The sequence below is a fragment of the Microtus pennsylvanicus genome, chromosome 8 (genome assembly GCF_037038515.1).
Source record: "Microtus pennsylvanicus isolate mMicPen1 chromosome 8, mMicPen1.hap1, whole genome shotgun sequence".
NCBI lineage: Eukaryota > Metazoa > Chordata > Mammalia > Rodentia > Cricetidae > Microtus > Microtus pennsylvanicus.
This window is the reverse complement of record NC_134586.1, coordinates 42,076,738-42,102,042: the sequence shown is the minus strand read 5'-3', so window position 1 is coordinate 42,102,042 and position 25,305 is coordinate 42,076,738. Positions and strand designations below refer to the sequence as shown.

General features: G+C 36.5%; 1 protein-coding gene across 5 annotated transcripts in view; it reads left to right on the top strand.

Annotated features, from left to right (window-relative positions):
- The window catches only part of Cntn6 (contactin 6), a 342,570-nt gene that overhangs the window by 115,943 nt on the left and 201,322 nt on the right, over positions 1–25,305 (top strand). For all 5 annotated transcript variants that reach the window (XM_075983306.1, XM_075983312.1, XM_075983307.1 and 2 more), the window contains exon 3: positions 23,996–24,122. In XM_075983306.1, coding sequence (XP_075839421.1) covers positions 23,996–24,122 — 127 coding nt within the window. The remainder of the gene's footprint in view (positions 1–23,995; positions 24,123–25,305) is intronic.

The following is a 25,305-nucleotide window of genomic DNA, read 5'->3' as shown; positions in this document are numbered from 1 at the left end:
ACTTTCTTAAGACAGAATCTGTCAGTGAACCTGGTATCATTTACCTTAGTAAGGGCAATGTATCAGTGGGTACTCCACTGAGGAATATGACTTCACTGAAACCTCTGAATATCAGTGTCCCTTCTGGGAGCAGAGGGGCCAGGAGACCCTGCTCCACCCATAGTGGAAGGCTGATTGGCCTAAACATGTGCAGTAGTAACACAGTGGCTTCTGTGACTTCATAGGTGACATACATGGTTAAAGTCATTTTGCTTATCTCCATATAACAGTGTCCTGTCCAGTCTTTGTTTTAACTGGAATTTTCTACTTTAATTTTGACTTTAGGCCTTACAATTATCCCACACTCTCCTCAAGCTTATTCCCTTCCTGCCTCTGCCTCAATCATGCTGGGGTTAAAGAGGTTGTGAGTTCTTAGCCATAAGGCATTTTCATTTGTTATCCTTACTTTTCTGAGTCCATTTACTGATGCATGATTAATAAAAACCCAGAGACAGAAATCGGGGTTCAACCTGAAGGTAGAAAAGTAGATGAGCCAGCAACTGACTCTTACCTCTACCTCAGGCTGAAATGGTGATCCTGCCTCCAGGAATCTCAGAATAAGTCTGTGTCTGAGAGCTCTCTCCCCCCATGTTATAATCCTCTTTTGTACTGGGATTAAAGACGTGAAACACTACCACCTGGTTTCTATTGCAAGCTAATGTGTCTACTGGGATTAAAGGTATGTGTCATTGCTGCCTGGTCTGTAAGGCTGGCCAGTGTGGCTGTTTTACTTTCTTGATTCCCAGGCAAGCTTTATTTATTAAAATACAAATAAAATGCCATTACAATTTACTCTGAATTCTTCTTGATTAAGATCATTAGTACCATGATATCAAATGTTAGCTGCTTTAAGTTCTTTATAATTAGGAAAATAAAAACAGAATTTTCATCATAGAGCCCTGATAAGATATGAAGCAAATAACATAAGCCACATCAGCAGATAACGCACTAAGCATCCTGTCAGAAATGTCACTGTCATATTATCTTTCAAATATCAGTGTGGGTCATTTGCAGTGTGAAGCAGGCTGCATCTTTCCTCCATGGCTATAAATAGAAATTACATTAAGCATCAGAGTACCCCAAACTTAAATCCCCCTATATAGAGAAATTCAACTTCTAGAAATTAATGCTGAGAAATAAGTCTCAGTTATGGAAGAAACATGATCTTTACTGCTTATATTACAGAAAAAGTCACAAACATGTAGATAAATCACAATGATGAATGATACTTAACATGTAAAAACCAAGTTGTTTGATTAGAATTAAGTGTTACAGTGACAATTAATAACAGAGAATATATTTATTTTACATTATTTTCTAAAAAATCCTACCAACAGAAGCAATTATTTACATTTAATTTAAAAAAATGAATTAAAAGGTATTGATTTCCTGATAGTTATTTTTTGATGACAAAGTTGAACACTTTTAATTTATAATTCTGAATTTTGTAATTATTCCATACTAAACATTTACAATTTTTATAATGACTAGAAATAAGATTCTTAATCTTAAAATACGTTGTTTGTGTAAATGGAACATGTGCTTAACAGTGAGACCTGTCAGGTGTTCCTCTTGTTTTATTTATTTCTGTGATAAAGAACATTGGAACAAATGGATATGGATTAAAAAGAAAAGTCAAACATGGGTAAGAAGGAGAAGAGAAATCCTGATACACTCTTAACCTTGTAAAATACTTACAATGTCAACATAACATCTAGGGGAAAGTGTGTTCAAAAATGGAAGTGAAGAACCTAGAAACAACAACAACAGCAAATCAGAACTGCTGGAACCTTGAAGGAATAAACAGAATTTTCCAAGGTCTTCTCCCTCACAGGGAACAATCTTCCTGCTCGTCAGAGCAATATAAAGATCTTTTGTTGATTATAAGTCTGAAAAAAAAAATTAAACATCGCTTCTGTAAACTATTCCCGTCATCTAATGTTTATACTGGGGAGAAAACAATATAGCATAATGAATCAGAGGATGCTACTTCATTTTCTTATTTCATATTCCAATTCAGTCTAGCATAATTATGGTGTTTATGAAGTTTGAAGTGATGTATGCAGCAGGGGGAAATAGAGAGAAGGCCTGCTCTGTCATGTCAGTGCACAGCCCATTTCCTGAGAGGAAGATAATCTCTTAAGAGTTTAAGTAATATATGGGTTTTCATTAACCAATGATTATCATTTGTAAAATCAAGATATCTCTGTAATGAATTAGAAAACAAATAGTGCTATTTCTAAATATGTAAAATTTATATCCAAACAAGGATGGCTGTAGCAGAAACCTTTCACACTTAGAGCAAGACGGAATACTCAACAGCAACCAAAAGCAACAACAACAAACCTCGCTCAGCCAGTCTCTGACAAAAGAACTAAGAAAGGAAACAAACAGGAAATTATAAATCTGCCCTTGGCTGTTGGCAAGATCCCTGAGACAGCATTAAGGGATGAGGTTACCAAACACCCAGGAAGATATAAGCTGATAAAACTTAATCAGGCTATTTTCACAAAGGTCAAATCTTTTCTGACAAATTTGGTGGCATTTTTGCCTGGCACAGAGGACATAAAAAAGGAAGGACGTGCCTGGAAAGAGAGAGAATGCAACTACGGAAGACAGGAAGCATAGATAGCATCCATGGGAATAAGATTGAGCCAGAGCTCGCCACAGGAGGCTACTTCATGATATGTAACCTCAAATCACCAATTTCATTAAGACAGTCATGCCAGCCATAAGCACAGAGAAGCAGAGTGGATGAAATGGCGTCCATAGCTGAGGGCCATGTTACAAAATTACATGTCTATTATCCTCAAACACTGCACATTTGTGGCACATATCTGTACTCACTATCTGGAGTTTATTTAATATTTTCTCTGAGTTATTTATCCTGATTTTTTTTCTAAATGTCCTCCTTTCCATTTGTTCTTGCTGCATGCACAGGAGTCAGTGACATTTCACAGAGACACACTTTTTTTCTCCCACAGAAACCTATGGGCCATGGTAATATCTGGATGATAATAATGGGTTCTTGTGGGGTGTTGTAGCGTCTTTAGTCTAGGACATTTTAGAAAAGTGCTTTTAGGTTCGTAGTATACTTGACAGCCTGCTGTTATTTTTCAAAGGTTAATGTTGAAATGCTCTAAAATTGGGCATGTAATAGGGTCAAAGACACAGAAGTTCAAAAGATGGAATCCCAGTCCCCCGCTCAGCTGGCGCATCGGTGTCAGTCTACAAATAGTCTCGTCTCTTTCATTCTAAAAATAAAAATATCCAGAACTGAAACACACACATACAAACAACTTGGCCAAGTCCTGCTGTGCTTTTTGCTCATTTCTTTTCCTTTATTGTCTGACTTCGCACCATTTTCTCTCTGTCTTTTGTTTAAGCATGGCCTGTATGTCTCAATTCACTGTGACTTTGATCATGCAATGTCTTACAAAGAGCAAAAAGGAAATTTCTGGATACCAGACCTGTGTTTTATGTTGTTATTGGGCTTTTGTTTTCATTTTCAATATTTATCCATTGCAATTCTTAACATGTTGAACAACTATTACTATTAATATTATCAACCTTTCCTTTTTTGTTTCCACAATGATGGATAAAACAGTCAGAGAAATTCCACTCATATTTCTATATCCCTGCAAAGTATTTATAAGGTAAAGTAGAATTAATTACATTAACTTTAGGTTGCTTATCAGTTCTTAGAAATGGGAAGAATATCTTAGGATCGCTGTTTGGTACGATGTAATCACAAATGTCTTTAAAGGTAAAAGAGAGAAAGGGAAGAAAAGAGAGTTGGGGGAAGGTAGCTATGAATGTAAAGTCAGTCAACTGATAAGAGGAGGATGGAAAGTGTCACTGCCCACAGTGGGAGTGGAGAAACCTGTACAGACACCAGTGCAAAAGCAAAGGCTAGAAATGGGGCATTTAGCTAGTGCAATACAATTTGCATGAGTTCATTATAGCCAGATAATATAGCTTTGTTGTTGATGTCCTATTAAGTACTTTCTTATTGTTTGGCAAAATATCAAGCAAAAGCAACAAAAAGAACAAGAGGTGTGGGACTGTAAGATGGCCTAGCAGGTAAAAACCCCTGACATAAAACCTGATGACCCTATGACCCCTGTGGTAGAAGGAGAGAACTGAACTGAGCCTAATATGTTGCTCTCTGACCTCTACATGTATGCCACAGCATATGCGTGTTTTCACAAACACAAAAATTTAAATAGACTAGATAGATGATGGATAGATAATAGATTAGATTAATTCATATAGATAGATGATAAAAAGATAGATGATATATATTTAAATAGATGGGTAGATAGATAGAGATAGATGATATATATAGAGAGAGAGATAGAGAGAGATGATAGATAGATGATATAGATAGATAGATGATATATAAATAGATAGATGATAGATAGATAGATGATAGATAGATAGATAGATAGATAGATAGATAGATAGATAGATAGATACATACATACATACATACATACATACATACATACATACATACATAGATGTAATAAAATGAAGAAAATTTATTTTGGCTCATAGTAGGATGGGCTCATTATTCTTCAGGGAAAGGTGAGTGCACTATCTACCCATTCCTGCAGTCCCACAATGCAGGATGCAGGAGAACCCAGCCTCACAACGCAGGACAGTCAGACACAATAGGGCGAGAGGCAGCCAAACCCTCCCTCTGGCTGGAGATGCTGTCTCATCCTCACTCAACTTGAGCCAGGCTTTTCTCTGTCCTACAGGCCGGAAGTCTAGGCCCTGAACTTGAACCAGGCTTTTTTTCTATCCTATAGGCCTCGAGGTACAAGCCCTGAGATAATTATGGCCCCAAAGGCCCAGCTCCTCATGATAGGGAAAACCTGCCAACAAGAACATGAGTCACATTGTATCCACCATCAGGAAGAATCACAGGGAATGCCTGCTCTCAGCTCACATTTCTATTCAATTCTGGACCAAATCTCATAAGGATGTGCCTCACACATTCAGTGTGATCTTCCCTTATTACTTAAACCTTTCTGGAAATGTCCTCATAGACAAACTCAAAGGTGTCTTTCCATCATGATTTCAGTTGGATCCAGCAAATGGCATTGAAAATAAACCATTACATTCCTCATTAAGTCTGAGATGCTCTGTTAAAGCTACAAAGGAAATGAATATAATAATATCCTTAAAAAAGTGTATACACAAATGTCTTCCTTTGCTTTTATCTCTCTCTTTTTGTCAGTGTCAGATATTGAGGCATCCTGAAGTATATTGTATTTTCATCCTATCCATGTTACTGCTACTTTTACAAAACAGCACCATGTAACCTCTCTCTAGCCAGCTTGTTGCTTGTAGCTGCTGTGTTATCTATATTTTACATACCCATGTGATTTGGAATTCCCCGCTGTATGCTGTGAATATGTTTTATTATCTATGGTTAATAAAAAAATAATGCTACCTTGGCCTGTGGTAGGGCAGAATAGAGTTAAGTGGGAAAACTAAACTGAATGCTGGGAGAAAGAAGGTGGAGTCAGGGAGATACCATGTAGCCACCAAAGGACAAAGACATATGCTCACTAGCCTGCCAGAACCTTACCAGCAAACCCACAAGCCTCATGGTAAAATATAATATAGTAGAAATGGGTTAATTTAAGATGTAGGAGCTAGCTAGAAATACACTTAAGCTATTGGCCGAACAGTATTGCAATTAAAATAGTTTCTGTCTGATTATTTTGAGTCTGGGCAGCAGGAAACCAGTTGCCTCCTATACTCCTGGACATTTCGAACTTATCATGTTCTAAAGGTACATTTTTAAGGCACTAAAATCATGAATCTTAAATGTCAATGAGGGGAGGTGAAAAAGGATATTTTTGTAGTGTATTGAGAAAAGAAATCAGTTAAATGTTGTAATTTTAGTGAGGTAGTTCTAAGACATATATGCACAGTTCATAACGATTGCTGAAATAAATTTATAAAAAGAGGCAGCTTTATCATGGCTGAATCTCATGATATATCTTTCAAGGATGCTGTTATAAAAATAAACGGATGGTCTAGTTTATCCACAAGGAAAAAATGGGGGGAAAAGCACCAGCTTTTTGCTGGACATAATTTATATGTTTTTTGATGGCCAAAAATCATTTTTATCCTTAATAGTTTTTTCCTCATTACATTGTGGTGAAGTAGAAGACATTGAAAAACAGAATTAATCAAAACAGTACACTTGACAAGGACACTCCACAATCTTTTTACGTCTAGATTGAAATCTTTCTCACATTTTTCTGGAATGTCCTATTACCTTTCAGTGGTCTAAACATTTTTTCATTTTCCTGATAATCATGTACTTGACTGTTTCTTTTAAATTTCCCCAACCTCTCCCATTCTTGAATCACCTCATGCCTTTTGTCCTACTTCCCAAGGAGTAAGAAAAAATAAAAGAAGACACATTTTCAGCATCATATGCATGCTGTCTATATGTAACAAAATGTTTTCTTCATGTAGTAGCTTGTTGTTCCTGCATGTTATACCATGTTGTCCTTACATTGCACTGTGTTGTTTGCATGTAACAGTAGTCTGTCCTTAGGTAACTAGTTATTCTGCCCTCCTTCTATTCTGCATGACCCTCATACTTCATAGAGGGTTCAAGTAAGTCAAGTATCTCTCCTGCCAAATCTCCACTGCCAGATCAGATATTATCTTCATCCTTTCATCTACCATCATGTTGTCTATTAATTCATGGCACTCAGAGCATGGAAACATGCTGTAGAGCTTCATCTCAATAGAGTAGTTCAACTCAAGACCCTACCCATTTCTCCAATATTACCATTATTCCTTACACCATGTTATAGATATCCATGTTGAATTATTTTTCCTTACTATTTACAATTTTTTCTTTATATTCATTCTTGATCATACTCCTCTGCTATCCCTAGAAATGTCTATTTCTGAGATGAAGAAATGCTTTATACTGTCGTTGACTTTCTATTTCTTCTAATGTATCACAACTGTTACTGTCTAAAACAACAAAGAACAAAAAGGGCAAAAATTTCTCTGGGCTTCAGCTTATTAACCTCCACTGTAAACCCTCTGCTCTAAGCCACTATTTTGTTGGAATTAAATTATATAAATATCCTTCTTTGAGCCTTGGGATCTATACATAACCTGTTTTTCAATCTACAGTTTGATGCATACATTTTATGATGTATTCACTTTCGATGATTTCAGCAGATCAATGATAGCATCTTTCATCATTAAAAAATATAAAAATCACACTCTACCCCAACCCAGATTTCCTGTCTCACTAAACCCTCTCTTTTCCTTCAAGTACTTACCACATTCTCATACAACCTGCATTTATTTGTTGATTTATCTTACCCATCCTCCAATTTGAATACAAAATCAATAGCAGGATCAGCTTTAGCAAGCCTGGTGGTTGCTATATTTTTGGCACATACCAATCCTACTAAAAATGTTTCTCAATAAATACAAGAAAAATGAATGGAATTTCTGCTTTCTTATTTTCTCTTGGTCTCAGTGCCCCCATCTTTCTCTCCTTCTCCTTGGTGAAAGGCTACAGCATGCATACATGCGTGCATTCATTCATCCATAATGGCTGACTCAGAGTCATCGTAATACTTTCTTTTCCTCATCCTTCACATCCAATCATCTTTTCAATTTTATTGGAATTCTAAATGCTTCAAAATAACTCTCTCATCATTTTTGCTTGCTTCTTTCCTACTGGCAATATCCAATTATCTCAGTGTTTTCAAATGTGGGATAAATAATCTCTCTGATGTGTGATTTCCATTTCTTTATCTTTACTACAGAGAATCATTGATCTAAACATGTCACAATCCTGCATAAAAAGGAAAATGCTCCCATGCTTTCTGTTTTCAGATCAGATACAAATATCTGTCATGTCACTTGAAGTCAGCCCTTCAAAGACGTTCAAAACAGACTGTGACATCCTTATAGCCACAGTCCTCTTCCTCTTATTTTCCAGGATACGTATATTTTTTGAGTGACATGCACTTCCCAATCTTTACACAGCTTTGCTTCTGAACAGAAATTACTCCCTTTAATGTTCCTTTCAGTGTTCATACCTCATACTTGTATACATGTATAGCTTTTTTTTTTCTTTTGGCATTACTCCCTAACCTCTAGGTCAAATTAATTGCTTCCTCCTCAAGAACCATTTAAAATTATATTTATCCTTTTGGTATAATATTTATTATCTAATATTATATGAATTTAATTATTTTCCTGTTGGCATTCCTTCCTGTGGTGTAACTCATAATGATTTAGAGTATGGGTTTGGTGATTCAATTCTTAGATTCAAAATTGGGCCTCACAGATTTCTTGAAAGCTATGTAGGCTGTTTACATATCAATTTATTTGTATTTAAAGAAGTGCTATTAGAATATGTTCCACAGGATCAAACAAAGGTCATTGTTCATGTGAAAGTTCAATGTTAGCCTTGGCTTCAACTTTGTTATGAAATTGTTACTCTGTTTCCTTAGTATAAGTAAAGTCTATTAATTTCTTAATATTTTAAACTGTCAGTGCACAAAGAAAATTTAGAGTATTCTTAAGTAATAGCTGTCAGTTGAATTTTCTTTCTTTGGTTTTATCTTTTATTAGGATTTATTACTGTGAGAGAACCATAAAAAAACTAGCAACAATGTCCTTATTCCTTCTGGCCTAAATCTGAATTAATTACCAAATGTAGAATATATGTTGTGGGTGAACCTTATGTTGATTCATGTTATATTCTCTGAATTATTTCTAGTGCTCTAGTGCTTTTAAGTCAGGATTAATCTTCAACTTTCAAATAACGAGGTCACCATACATGTCTAAGAACTGGAATGCTGATCTCAATTTTTATAACATACACAAAACAATATTTTATACAGTTGGAAAAAACATACATAAAAATAATCACAATGTGTCTGTAATATTAAAAGTTTCAGCTACTTATTTATAAGTAGAGACTGTTCATTTCCAAGCCTCTCAGACCCAAAATAATCACACAGAAACTATATTAATTTCAATTTTTTTCAACCAATAGCTTATGAATATTTTTAGCTAACTCTTACATCTTAAATTAATCCATTGCAATTATTTTCTTTTTTACCATGAGGATTGTGGTTTACCAGTAAGGTTTCAGGGTGTCTGTCTTTTTTGGCACCTATATGGTATCTCTCATCTCCAACCCCACCTAATCTCTTTCTATATCCCTGGAAGCCTGGTATATTCTGTCCTAGATAGGCAAAGTATCATTATTCATTAACCAATAAAAACAACACATATACAGAAGGACTTCCCATACCACTTTCCCTTTTCTGAAATTGATACCATCATGGGTCACTACATCCATCTTACTTGAGAGAGTATTTATTTTTCAAATGGCTCTGTTTGCTCATGGCAAGTAGTAGTACCATGGCTCATTTAAAAGAGGTCTTCCTCATTCATCGGTATCAGAAAACAAGTATGGTTTTAAGATGGCAGCTTCCTGCTTCATACTGCCAGCATGAACTCTGGTTCTTTCATGAGGCTGAGCACTTGAATAGGGTTTGTGGGCAGTATGCTATAAGTCTTTTGGTGGCATCATGGACCAACTTGTTGCCAGAGTTGAGGAGGTGTGTATGGGTGCCATCCAGCAACATGACTCTGCCATGTTAGATTGAGTGGAGTAACATGACTCTGCCATGTTAGATTGAGTGGAGTCAAAAGGCAAAGCAGCTTTAGTTCTAGCCATGCCACTTAGCATTTTAAGAAGCAGTCCTGGTCAGAAAAGGATTACAGATAAACAATAAAGACAAATTCAGATGAAAATTATCTCTAAGTGGGTCACAGTATGTTATAAAAAATACGTAGGATTCATAGAGAGAAGAAAAAGAGTATAGACAATTATAAATGGAAATAAATAGTTAAAAAATAAAACAAAGTCTTTAAAGAGCAAAAGTAAAGACAGTCATAGATTAAAGAAGAAAAGAAAAAAAACCACGTAAAGATGGAATATACACACAAGGATCTAGATTGTGTATACTATTGTATTTTTGTGTTTTCTTTGAATTTTTTGACTGTGAATGAACTAAGCACAGAGTCATTTCATTGTATGGGCTGCTAAGCTAAACCAACACAAATATATTTTAAAGGTATCTTGACTTCAAAATTTGGGTCTAAGTATTTGTTGCTTTGGAAAAGAGGTTCATCTCTTGTTTCCACATAGGATTAGAACCTGTGGATTCCTTCCAGGCTAGTATGGTTTGATGGAAAGACCCCCTGAAGGATCACAAAATTACTTTGCCCAACAATCAGCAGGAAGCAGTTTGGAGAGAACTATACCCAAATTCCATAAATGATTGATTATAAATGTTTGTTTATATTTAAAGGGGGATATGATGTAGAGATCAATACTTTGGTATGGATCTTGGTGTATTCATATAAATTAAGATCAATTTCTGCTTTTGATTAAGGTATTGAATTTGTGCAGCACATTTAAAAATATAATGTATAATTAAGAAATATAGGTTAATAGATATCATCTATAATATTCAAGCTTGTTGTCATATTCATTAAGTTTTCTAGATTTATAGAGATATATTTATGTTAGATAGATATTCTTCAAATCTTTCAGAGATCTTCATAATATGGCATTTAAATGTTTTAAAACCTTAAACTTTTTATAACAATAAGACACATCTGCTCCTGACAGCACCAATAATTTCAAGAGAAAGATGGGCATTGAAGAGGCTCCTTATATAGCTTAATAGCCATTTGGGCCAGAAACTACTCTTGCGTGAACTGCTTAATGTTATGCTGTATAAACAGGACATGCAATATCCACGAAAAAATGGCTGCTAAAGCTGTTTAAAGAAAGCGAGACTATCCTTTGGGGTTCCTGCTTCATGAAAGAGTCTGATTCAAGACCCAAATGTGCCTCATGTTCAAGTTTAAGAGACCTAATCTCATGAAATTATTTTTCTTTCCTATGTAAACATTTTCTATCTTAAAATTCTATGAATTATCTTGAAAACAAGGAATATAGAGAAAATATTAAAGTTGGAAATGAGATGAGAGGAGAGGGAGAAAGAGAGGTTGAGAGAAAGGAGACAAAAGTGATAGAGGGAGAAACTGACAGATACTCAGAAAACAGAATCATAGGGAGAGAAAGGAGTCAGGAAAGAAGGGTTTTTCATCTAACTTAAATTCTGAGAAAAATATAGTTGAACTAAATGGAGGTTAGATTATTTAGTTGAAAGTAGTGGAATTTGAGCAATTAAGATACTAAGTGTGATAAAAACTAAAGCTAAAAAGAGTGAAAGTTATTCAATCCTCGCATTATCCAGGCCTGTGTCTGTGCCTTAAACATTGCTGCACTGAATTGCCTGACTAAGAGAAGGAAAGTGAGGAAAAAAATATTTTGCTCATGGTTTTAAAAGTGTCATTCTATCATGCAGGGAAGGTGTGGTAGAACAGCTTACAAAACAGGAGGCAGGAATCCTAGTATATAATAACACGAAAACATATGATAAACGACCTGCCCAAGGACACATAATCAGTGACTCACTTTTTCAACCAGGCTTCACCTTATAGAATTCCATCATGCCCCATTACTCTATTCAGATTTTCACTTCATTGGATACTTCTAGTTCAAAGTCTATGAATAAATGCCACCAAAGATACTAAAGCTTCAGACACACACCCATTATTTTCATGGTGTGTCTTTTGAATTATAATGAGGTTTGAATCTTAAGTGTCTCCCAAAGACCATTATGTGAAGTACTTTGTCTTTATCCTGTGCTATTGGGAAGATAAAAAATTATAAATAGTTTTGGCCTGCTGGGAAGAAGTTATGTCTGTTCGGACATACTTTTGAATGGATATCATGCTCTGCCCCTTTTGCTGTCTCCCAGCCACCAGGTTAAACACACATAACATGTCATAACCATGTTGGATTTTAGCACAGTATGTGAAATGATGTATGACTATTGAAGCATATTGCAGCTAGAGCTTACAAAAAGAAATTTTAATTCCTGGAATGCTAATAGCATACAAATAGAGGGAGAACATAAAAGCAGAATCCTAGTACATTTTCAACAACATTGCAGATTTTATTTTAATTTTCTATTGAAGTGTTTCTTTTTGGAACTCAGGCACTGTGAAAGTTTTGCCGTCATACTGAATAAATCACTTCTTAGAGTACTATTATAATCACAGGTGATTTTACAGGATGCTGTGTCTCCACACAGTTATTTGATCACTTATTGTTACAGTGGCTCAAAATATCTGCCCTTCTTATCCTGAGATATTCTTCAAGAAAGACTACTTGAAAACTATTTTGATTTTTTTGAATTTGATATTAGATGCTCACAGATTTCCTGCTCTTTTTGTATAGAAAAACATCATTGTCTTTGAAGGGATAGACAGTGCAGCAAAAGCTTGCTTTACTTAATTGTTCCACAACAGTATAAAAAAAAATATTCTGACAAGCAGTTTTAAAAAAGTACTCTAAACCCAAACTTTTTTTTTTTATCATTTGGAGTGACTGTAAACTGTTAGAAATGGATAGCAACCAGAAGCTAAGTCCCTATGCACTGCTAAGGAGAATACCACAGAACGGCAGGGTTTGAAGGATGAGAAGTCACAAGAGAATGAAAACTGATTTGAGTCATGCCAAACAGTGAAAAGACAAAAGGAAATAGGAAAGAGAACAATGTGTGCAAAAGAATCATCTCACTGGCAGTCCCTGACCTCTGAATGGACCTCAATCCAAGATGTGGGAGGAAGAGACAGTGCTGCCATGCTTGGGGTCACCTCTGAATAGCCAGTGCTCACATCTGTGACATTTTAATCTTAAAGTCCACCAGCAAGGGACAGCTGAGGCTCAGGTCTTATGTCTACCTGCCCAAACAATGACAGGTTTTATATTTCTTTCCTCGTGCAGGCACTGTGAGGTGTGACAGCAGCAGATCCAGCCTCAGCCCCTTGCAAAGTGATGGTCATTAGGCCATGATGGCATTCCCGACGTTGCTTTTTCCTTCTGTTTGCAATGCATACATATGTGCTTTACAGAATCATGAGACTTTTTGTCTTAAGTTAAGAAATGGCTGCTTTCATTTCACAAGTGTATCATGGGATTTAATGTAGTGTTGGGTGTATGTAATAGACATTTAAACACCACCAATTACTCATACAAATATAATTGCTTACAGTGCTGGGGATGCAGCTGTTAGGCAACTGCTTGACAAGGATGCATAAATACTGAGTTCTGTCCCCAGCATGCAATGTATAGCCCATGACTATAATCCAAACAATGAAAAGTGGAGGCAAGAGGATTCGAAGTCCAGGGTCATTCTCTAGTTTGAACTACATATTGATTTCAGTGCTAGTCTTTGAACACAAACTTCTTCTCAGGGGAAAATAATGAGGTAAATATACTCTTCAATTGTTATTTCTCAACTTCAAACAGAATGTTTATCAAAGTAAAAATATAAAAAGGTAAATAAATTAATATTTTTGTGAGTCTCTTAACACAGAAATATTTATGAAATGACTTTATAGGATGACATTTTTGTGGGGTGTAATGTGATAGAAGGAAAAATTGTTGAAAAATTCTCTACCGAAACGATATAAAAGATATTCTATATCCTTATTATATAAAAATTGGTTGCCATCTTAATATGTGTTCTAACAATATTCTGTCTTATTTTTTAAAAAAGAAGAAATTCTTATTTTTAAATATTTTATTAAATATTGAAGAATTTCATACATTGCATTTAATCATATTAAATCCCTTCTCTGACTCCTTTCATATATAACTCTTATTCCACACCCACCCTACTTCATCTGTCAATTTTTTGTAAAATCTTATCTAGTCTAATTGGTATTTCCTACATCCTTTTGTGTATGTTTCCATCCACTTGAGCATGTTAGACCAATGAGGGGCTACATACTTAAAAAAACTGACTGGACTTCTCCAGGTAGATTACTACCAAATTCCTTAGCCAGGAGTCAGGCTTCCTTCTCACCTCCCATTCCAATGCTGACATTTTGTCTTACTACGTTACACAGGTTTTGTACTGTTAGAGCCCATAGGCCCCAACATAGAAACATAGAAAAATATTCCCTAACTGCACTGGTACGGAGGCATGAGAAATAACCAGACATAGTTCACACAGTCATCATGGAAGGGCATTTCAGGCTTCCTCCACACGTGTTTATTCTACAAAACACCTTTTATCCCCCAGGTAAACCAAGGTGGATACTCATTAATATTCTTTTTCCCGGGACACGGGGCTAGGGAAAACACCTACAACTTGGTCTCCAGCTTTGGAAAACACCTCTTCCCAGGTGATCTACATTTTTAACAAAGGAAAAGGAGCAATACATCCTGGCCTTTGTTAGGCGGCTGTCTTACTTGTTTGGCAGGGTTGCATCTGCCTAGTGGTCAGTGAGCCTGCCTGTAAATTATTTTATATGAAATATGGCCCACATTGTACACATTGCTGCAATTGTTGCATGTTCATACGTGGATTAACCTGTGATATCCAAAGAACATTGTTTCCTTGTAATCTACCACATCTGGCTTTAAAAACTTTGTCCCCTTTTCAGTGATGATACCTGCCGTCCCTTTAATATCAGATAAATTTATTTAAATCATTCATTTTTTTTTTTAAATTTTTTTATTGATAAAAGGAGGATAAAGAAAAGAAAAAAAAAAAAACAAATTTCCACCTCCTCCCACCAGCCTCCCATTTCCCTCCCCCTCCTCCCACTCTTCTCCCCCTCCTCCCACTCTTCTCCCCCTCCTCCCACCCCTCTCCCCTTCCCCCCACTCCTCTCCCCCTCCCTTTCCAGTCCAAAGAGCTGTCAGGGTTCCCTGCCCTGTGGCACGTCCTAGGTCCTCCCCCCTCCATCCATATCTAGGAAGGTGAACATCCAGACTGGCTAGGCTCCCACCAAGCCAGCACATTGCATAGGATCAAAACCGCGTGCCATTGTCCTTGGGGTCTCATCAGCCCTCATTGTTCGCCATGTTCCGAGAGTCCAGTTTTATCCCATGCTTTTTCTGATAACAGTCCAGCTGGCCTTGGTGAGCTCCCAGTAGATCATCTCCACTGTCTCAGTGGGTGGGTGCACTCCTCGTGGTCCCGACATCTTTGCTCATGTTCTCACTCCTTCTGCTCCTCATTGGGACCTTGGGAGCTCAGTCCAGTGCTCCAGTGTGGGTCTCTGTCTCTATCTCCATCCATCGCCAGATGCAAGTTCTAGGATGATATGCAATATATTCGTCAGTATTGCTCTAGGGTAGAATAGGCAAAACATGAAAACTTTTTCTTTCAAGTAAAATTCTCTCCAGAAATAACATTTATTAACAGTTAATCAAGCTACCAACTCCTTTCTAGGCATTTGCAAAGCTGTATACATAGCTAAGGATAAAGGTAAAATATATGTTGCTATACAGGTAAGACCAGGAGCTGGTGAGTTAGCTCACCGGACAAAAAAACATGTTATGCAAGGGAAACAAACACAGTTCAAATCCCTAATACCCACATAAAGAGATTAGAGGGTATGGCAGCCTGTCTGTAGTCTCGGTGCTTGGGAGTCAAAGAAAGGGGTTCCCTGGGACAAGTTGGTAGGCTGTCTAACCAGGATTGGTGAGTTCAGGGTTCAGTGATGTATCCTGTGGAGACTGATCCAGGCAAGCATCTGATTCAGCCTCTCCATTCCACATGTGTATGCCTACTTGAGCACAAGGGCTGAACACATGCCTATGGGACACCACACACCTACAAATATAAATGGGTCATATCATACACACTGCTTTTAATATTAATCAATTTTAATTTAACCAAGATAGGACTGAAACAAACTTACAATGAAGAACAATTTTAACTTGTGATATCTATTTGAAAGAAAAATGAAGTGCTTTAAATTTAAAAACTATAATAATAGTTTCATGCTTGGGATAGCAGCCTTTGGAAGACTGAGGAAGGAACAATGTGTAAGGACTTATTATAAGAGGTAAGGGTGTATAGATGTGTATTTATTTATCATTTTCCATCACCTTTTACTTTTTCTGTAAAATTTACTGTCTTTCTTATCCAAACATTTCTCATTTATGCTAAATTCTACATAATTAATGTGACATATTGTTATGTTGTCTGAATATATAATATACACCATTATTTCTTCTATATCATTGAAATATGTATACTTTTCTTTTTTCATAATCATTTTTTTCCAAGCCAAATCATAGTTCCATTTCATTCTTTTCCTTCAAGTCCCTCCCAGTCAATATCTTCCCTCTCTCTTTTATTCTCTCTCCCCACTTCTTTTCAGAAAGGTGTAGGCTACTTGTATATATCAGATATCAGTCAGTCATGGCATTTCAAGTTGCAGTAAGCCCAGGCACCTCTTTTCCTATTAAAACTGGACAAGGCAACCCAAACAGGAGGAAAGTGTACCAAGAGCATTTGTTGGAGTCAAAGAAAGCCCCCACTCACTCTGCCAGGGTATCCACAAGAATATCAAGCCATACAACTGCAACAAATGTGTAGAAAGCCCAATTCAGTACAATATAAGTTCTCTGATTGGCAGTTCTGTCTCCATGAGGCTAGGTCAGTTGACTCTGCGATTATTCTTATGGTGTTCTTGGCCCTTCTGACTGTAATAAATCTTTCTTACCCTAGTCAACAGGATTTACTGAGGTCTGCTTAATGTTAGGTTATGGCTCTCTGCATCCATTTCCATAAGTTGCTGGGTGAAATTTCTCTAATGAAATTTGGGCTAGGAAACCATTTATGAGTATAAGAAGAATATCATTAGGAATCATTTCATTGATTTTTTTTCTTCTTTCTTCCTTTTTTTAGAATTATCAGCAGACATTTCTAAAATTTTAATGTTATTAGGCTGCACCCTGATTGCTCTTCGAGCTGATGAGGGAGAGGGACTTGATTGGGGGAGGGGGAGGGAAATGGGAGGTGGTGGCGGGAAAGAGGCAGAAATCCTTAATAAATAAATAAATTTAAAAATAAATAAATAAATAAATAAAATATCTATAGAAAGCAGGATATTTTGTTATTTGAGACTTTTAAATTTTTTATTTAAAAGATATTTAGATTTTACATACCAAGCACAGTTGCCCTTCTCTCCCCTCTTCCCATTCCCCACCCAAACCTTCTCCTCACCCATCCCTCCATCCAGTCCTCAGAAACGGTAAGGCCCCTCATGTCATGTCTATAAAGTCTGACATATCAAGTTAAGGCATGACCAAGCCTCTCCCACTCTTATCAAGGCTAAGCAAGGAATCCCTCTATAGAGCAAGTACTCTAAAAAGCCAGTTCATAAACTGGGGAATAAATCCTGTACCCACTTCCCATGGCCCCACAGATTACACAAGCCACAGAACTATCACCCACATTCATAGGGCTTAGTTTGGTACAATGCAGGTTCCCTAGCTATCAGTCCAGAATCAGTGAGCTCCTCCTAGTTCTGGTCAGCTGTCTCTGTGGGTTTTCCTGATGTTAGATTATCTTCAGTATGCTGTAAATACCATTGGCTAATTTTAAAAAAAAAAAAAAAACTGCTTTGGATCTATTGCAGGGCAGAATAGGGCAAGACAGGAATTCCAAGCAGATAGAGGAGGAGAGAGTAGGTGGAGTAAAAGAAAACCATGTAGCTAACTGGAGACAGAAGCAGAACGCCAGACAGAACTTACTTGTAGGCCACAACCAAGTGGCAATACACAAAATAATAGAAATGGGTTAATTTCAGATGTAAGAGCTAGCTACTGGCCAAGCAGCGTTGCAATTAATATAGTTTCAGTATGATAATTCTGGGTCTAGGTGGATGGGATATGAACAAACAGCCTATGACAACATGTTCTCATTGTGATCGTAACCCTTTTGCTCATATAATCATTCCTCACTTTCTTTGACTGGATTCTGGGAGCTGAGCATGGACCTTAGCTCTGGATCTCAGCTTCTGTTTCCATGAGTTACTGGGTGAAGTTTTGATGATGACAATTAGGGTGATCATCTATCTCTTGACAGGGGAAAGCCAGTTCAAGGACCTTCTCCCCTACTGCTAGGGCTCTTAACTGGGTTCATCCTTGTGGGTTTCTGGAAATTTCTCTATCATCAGGTTTCTCCCTGACCCTGCAATGGCTCTCTTTGTCAAAATATCTCTTTCCTTGATTGCCCTCTCTCCTCCAACTCAACTATCCTGTTCCCTAATGTTCTCCTCCTACCTCCACTTCATCATTTCCTCCTTCCCCCTGCTCCAAATTTACTCCAAAGAGCTTATCTAGTTTCCCTTTCCAGGGTCCTCTGTGCTTGTTTCTTATTGTTCTCCTTATTAACTAGTTTCTCAAAGGGTGGTAGATTATAGCCTGGTTATCCTTTACTTTTTGTCTAATTCCCACTTATGAATGAATACATACTGTGGTTGTCTTCTGGGTCTTGGGTAATTCAGTCAAGATGGTTGTTTCTAGTTCTATCCAGTTGCCTGAAAATTTCAAGATGTTTTATTTTCTTTTACAACTTATCCATTCTTAAGTTGAGGGACATCTAGGTTATTTCTAGGTCTGGCTATTACCAACAATGCTGCTATAAACACATTTGAGCAAATGTTTTTGTGGTATGAGTGTACATCCATTGGGTATTTGCCAAGATGGTATTGCTTGGTCTTGAGGTAGATTGATTCCCAGTATTCTGAGAAATTGCCATGTTGATTTCCAAATTGGCTGTACAAGTTTGCACTCCCACCAGCAATGGAGCAGTATTCCCTTTACTCTACATCTTCTCCAGCACAAGCTGTTATCAGTGTTTTTTATCTGAGCCATTCTGACAGGTATCTCAGAGTTGTTTTGATTTGCATTTCTCTGATGGCTAAGGATTTTGAGCAATTCCATAAGTGTCTTTTGTTCATTTGAGTTTCTTTTGTTGAGAATTTTCTGATTAGATCTACACCCCATCTTAAATTGGATTAGTTGGTATTTTTATTCCTAGTGGGAGGTCAATCCTCTATCAGATATGGGGAATTGAATGAGATATCCTGGTAAATAGGAGGTAAGGGGGGACCATAAAGGGGAAGGGATGGGGGATGAGAACATGAGAGAATAGGATGGTTAAGCAGGGAGAGGACAGAGTAGGAAAACAGTTTAAGAGAGATCTTGATAGAGAGAACCACTATGGGGTTAGAGAGAAATCTGGTGTTAGGGAAATTCCCAAGTATCTGCAAGTATGGCCCCAGCTAAGACTACTAGCAATAATGGAGAGAATCCTGGAACTGGCCAATACCTATAATCAGATTGGTGACTATCCCAACTATCATCATTCAGCCTTCATCCAGCAACTGATAGAACCAGATACAGAGATCCACAACCAAACACCAGGCCAAGCTGCAGGATTTCAATTGAAGAGATGGAGGAGGAAATTCATGAGCAAGGGAGATCAAAATCATGACAGAAACAGACAGCTGTACCTAACTCGTGGAAACTTGTGAACTCTAGACCAACAGTGTGGAACCTCCATGGGATCAAACTTGGCCCTCCATATGTAGAAGACAATGATGAATCTTGATCTATCTGAGGGCCTCTGGCAGTAGGACCAGGATCTATCCTAAAGCACAAGCTAGATTGTTGGAGCCCATTCCCTATGATGCTCAGCTTTAATGCTGGGAGAAGTGGCTTGGTTCGGTCACAAATTAATATGCCAGACTTTGTTGACATCCCAAAGTAGCCCTTACCCATTGGGAGAGGTGGATGGTGGGAGAGGGGTGGGAGGAAGAACTGTGGTTGGAATGTCGAATAAAGAAAAACATAAAATTTTTTAATTTATTTCCTTTTTATAAAATAAATTCTCAAAAAATACTATTTTCTCAAAAATAAAAAAAAAATTGTATCCTTACTTTTATATCTGGCAAATTCACCGGCATCTGTTGCTCATATATTTTCATCTTTGCAGTGTTATTTTTAAAACATTTCTACTCAAATGTGTGTATAGATATATACATATATACATACATGTGTTTGTGTCTATGTGTGTGTGTGTGTTATGAATGTAAAATATTTTTTTTGCTCTCTTGAAGTTATGTGCTGTTCTAGAGATATGTGTACCTATGGTATGCTATGTTTATTGCTGTCATTTTCCTGTGTATTTGATTTCTTACAGCCCATCTTCCCATATTGCTCATGCTTGAGGAGTTTTTGTAAAAATGACTTTCCATCACTGGATAGGCAGTATATTTCTCATCTTCTTAGTCTTCTTATCTGGAACTTGCATAATTTATTTCTTGTAACTCCTGTTTGGACTTTGGATATATTGTGAAAACTCACCCTTTCTTGTCATAGAGAATCATGGATCGTGAAGTTGGGTGAAATTTAGTCTGTTCTTTTGTTTTTCATATCACTGACACTGCTAACATGTTTTTTTTTTTTGCTAACATGTTTTAAATGACTTGTACTAAGATTAGCCTTGGATAAACCATAAGTATACATCACTGGGAGAGGTCACACTTTCCTACTGTTCTCTGCAGACATGGCTTGGTGTGTTTAGGCCTGAGTCTGAAAAAAAAAATGGAATCAGTTTCCTAATCTGTTAGCCAACAAATTCAATAATGTTGGGTAAAAAGAAGTTTGATACAGTAATATCCAATCCATGTGCATCAGATCTGGTTACCTACAGATTTGAATATTGTAAAAATAATTCTCATGATGTTATTTCATGAATAAATAGAATGAGCGGGGGCAAGATTAAGGATTTGAAATCTTTCAATTCTGTGACCACAGTCAGACTGCCTTATATAGGAAAGTTTCTTAGTTTTGTTGTTATTTTCAGTAAACTTTAGTTATTGTTGTTGTTTTATTATACATGTTTGATGCTTGATGGAGAAGGGTCATCTGTCTATTGGTTAGACTTGCCGCTCCACTACAGATGCTCCTGTATTCTATTATGTCTTGCAGATATCACGGATCTAGGAGTAAAATACATTCAGTCCATTCTTTCTAAAATAGCCTTTGCTATAATCCTGAGGTCCAATACCTATATTGCATTGATCAGAGGGGCATTAGGACTAACATTATGGAATAATTTATCCAGCACTGTCTAATAGCTGACAGCTAAAATTGAAGCTTTTGATTGCCTATATTACTTAACAAAGCCAAATATACTGAAATTAAAACTTAAAATTACCATTGAAAAAATTATTTTACTTGGGTAAATATTTTAGTTGTTTAATGGAAGTGGATCATGAGGATGAAATATGGTTATTTTATTTAATTTTATGGCTTCTCTTTTTTATAATTTTTTTAAATACCAATTCAAATTCCCACTCCTTTCCCTCCTCCCATTCCCTCCACACATCCTCCCACCTCACCCCCCTCTAATCCTGAAAGATGGTAAGGCACTTTGCTTTGTGGAAAGTCCAAGGCTCTCCCTACTACATCTAGGCTGAACAAGTTATACATCCAAAGAGAATAGGATCCCACAAAGCCAGTATATGCAGTAGAGATAAATCCCAGTGCCACTACCAGTGGCCCCTCAGTCTGCCCCAGCCATACAACTGTAAGTCACATTAAGAGAGACTAGTTTGGTCCTCTGCTGTTCCTTATAAGTCCAGCTGGAGTTGGAGAACTTTGATTAGCTCAGGTAAACTGTTTCAGTGGATCAACCCTTAATGGTCTTGAGCTCTTTGCTCATACTCTCATTCCTTCTACTCTTCAACTGAATATTGAGAGCTCAGTTCAGCACTCCAATGTGGGTCTCCGCCTCTGTTTCCATCTGTTGTTGGATGAATGCTCTAAAGTGATATTTAAGATAATCATCTGTCTGACTACATGGCAAGGCCAGTTCCGGCACCCTCTCCTCTATAGCGACAAATAAAATAAAATATCTTGAAGTAAGACTATCCAAGGAAGTGAAAGACCTATTTGACAAGAACTTTAAGTCTTTGAAAAAAAAATTGAAGAAGATACCAGAAAATGGAAAGATCTCTCATATTCTTGGATAGGAAGAATCAACATAATAAAAATGGCAAGCCTACAAAAGCAATCTATAGATTCAATGCAATCCCCATCAAAATCCCAACACAATTCTTCACAGGCCTTGAAAGAACAATAATAAGCTTCATATGGAAAAACTAAAAACCCTGGATAGCCAAAAGAATCCTATACAATAAAGCAACTTCCAGAGGCATTACCATCCCTGACATCAAGCACTATTACAGAGCTATGGTAATGAAAACAGAGAAGTTGATGAATGGAATCGAATTGAAGACCCACATATTAATCCACACACCTATGAATACCTGATTTTTGACAAAGAAGATAAAATCATACAATGGAAAAAAAGAAAGCATCTTCAACAAATGGTCCTGGCATAACTGGATGTCAACATGTAGAAGAATGAAAATAGATTCATATCTATCTCCATGCACAAATCTCAAGTACAAATGGATAAAAGACCTCAATATACATCTGACCACACTGAACCTGATAGAAGAGAAAGTGGGAAGTACCATTCAATGCATGGGCATAAGAGACCACTTCCTAAATATAATCCTAGTAGTGCAGACACTAAGAGCAACAATAAATAAATGGGACCTCCTGAAACTGAGAAGCTTCTGTAAAGAAAAAGAAACAGTCAATAAGACAAAAAAAAAACTGACTTCTCTTAAAACAGATACAAATTTCAAAAAAAAAAATCTGTCCTACTATATTTAAATTTCTTCATCTAAAAAGAATTAAAATGATAGCAGTGATGATGTTGTTGTGGATGAATACTATCAAAGCTCATTCATTTGCCATTTTCTTGTAACCAGCATGATATGACATAACTTATAAAAAGAACAATACTAAATTCCCAAACAATCATAATTAACAAATTCATGGGTGTTGCTCATACCTGCTAAGGCTGTTTGGATTCTGGGTATTGTATTTTTAAACGCTTGTTCTGCTGTCTTTCCAAACTGAGAAGTGTGCATTAATTCGTAAGATTTTGATTCTCTGGCACTACCTGTATGGACTGAGCATCCTACAAATAAGTCCTAATGTCAAGTTTATAGTTCATAGTGTATATTTTAATATAAGAACAAATGCGGTCTTCTATTCTGTACATTGGCTCTTCTTCTGCCTTTCCTCCTTATAAGGAAAACATCCAGTCACATTAAATGTGAGAGCACGGACTCTAGAATCCCAGTGCCAGATGTTGGAGCCACCAAGGTGTAATAAATGAACTGATGCAGGGAAGAATAAGGGGAAGAGTGGGTCAGCATGAGAAGCACTGGACTGACTGAGTGTAATTACATGAAAGAAAAAAAAACAGCAATTGAATGAATTGGGATTCTCAACTTTGATTACAAAAGGTTTCATTGAAAAGATGTTAAATGAGATAAAGGATTAGATGAGTAAGTCATGTTAATTACTTAATACTGTTGTTTTTATTGTATGGTGTAGAATGTTCTTTGTTTATAGAATTGTAAACTATTAAATTTGAGATGAAAGCAGCTTAGTTCACAAAGTTATTTCACACAACTCAGAAAAAAAGTCATTTAAAAATAATTTACTACATTAATTTCTGATGATTACATGTGTTGGTGTACAAAGGACCTAGGACAACTTCCAGGAGTTTGTTCCTGCTTCCCTTCTTGCAAAGCAGTCTATTGTTTCTGGTGTGACACTGAATAAGCTGGTCTAGTTTTACTCTCACAGGGGTTTTGGGATTCACACTTAAATCATCAAACTTATGCATCTTGTACATTTACTTGCTGAGCTATGTCCCCAGGACAGAAAAAAAAATAATATTTTTATCATTCTTGAAGAATTTTCTTTACGATCAAGCTTATTATAACATACTTTTTTCTAATGTTTGTAGAGATGAGATTTAATACATGTGTGTTCTCATCCAGGGGGAAGTAACTCAGTGGATATTTTCTTTTCTATCCCCAGGTGAGGGTCGTTTCAGCCGTCCTATTTTTATCCAGGAGCCGCAAGATGTCATTTTTCCTTTGGATTTATCCAGATCTGAAATCATTCTGACTTGTACTGCAAATGGTTACCCTTCACCCCATTACAGGTAAAACTCCTCTTCTTGGTACCACTGTGTCTTCTTTGTGGTTGCTGTAAAATAGACACCTAGTAAGGATTCTCAGAAACAGTCTATATTTTCCAGAGTATACCTCAAGACATTTTCCCACTGCTATTCAGCTTTGTCTAGACAAGTCATATAAGCATATATACACACCCCAAACCCTAACACATTCCTTCATGCTGCATTTTAAGCATCATTTCCAAGTAAACACTACTATGTAACTGTTGTTTATTTGACATTTATTCTCAGCATGAATCGAAAGCAAAGCCATATATAACTAGAATTGAGAAAGAGTGAAGACCACATAGAAATATAAGGAAAAAAAAACACAGGAAGACAGAAATGGATAAAGAAAGATTTACTTTCACAACTTGAAAAAGTTCTAACTTATTTTGCATTCAGTATAGATCTACTTCAGTTTAAGGACACTGTCTCATTTTCTCCAAATACAAGAGCTATGAAAATGGTTCTCTATAAACTAACAATCACAGTAAAACCTTCAACTTTTCTCTTTAACTTCCCTACAACTCCCATTGTGCCAAAATTATTTATCGTAGAAAAACTATGTTGGAAGCACTGATATACATTCTAAAGCCTAGAGGGGATTTCTAGTACAGGAAAAAAAATGTTTGTCTCTCATAGAGAATACTATTTTCAAAGTCTTCATTTGTATGTTATTTATAATTGCTCTGGTTTATTTTTATCTATTTAAAGAACATATAAAGTGTTCTCTAGGATCTTTGCAATACACAATATATTTGCTTAAAGTAAAATTTTAACAAAAACACTTAAAAATAATAATCTTCTCCTCAGACATCTTTCAGTCTTCAGATCACTACAAAGAAACAAAGCAAAGGGCAGGGTGAAAGGAAGGATGAACATTTTTTCTTATTTACTCAGTTGTAGTGTGAGTAGAATTGAAAGATATATAAATATATGTAATAAAGTTGTATTTTTAAATGAAATGTTCTTTTGTTGGTAAGAACTGTGAGCACTGTGAATATAGGAAGAAAAGTTATAAACATCAGAATGGCATTTGCTCATTTGGTATTCGGATTTTAAAAGCCTCCTGAAAGTTTTAATTTTTAGACATAAATTGAACTGACATACACAAAAAGCAACAATTAAGTAAATTTTAGAAAATTGGGTTTACTTTTCTGCCTTTCCA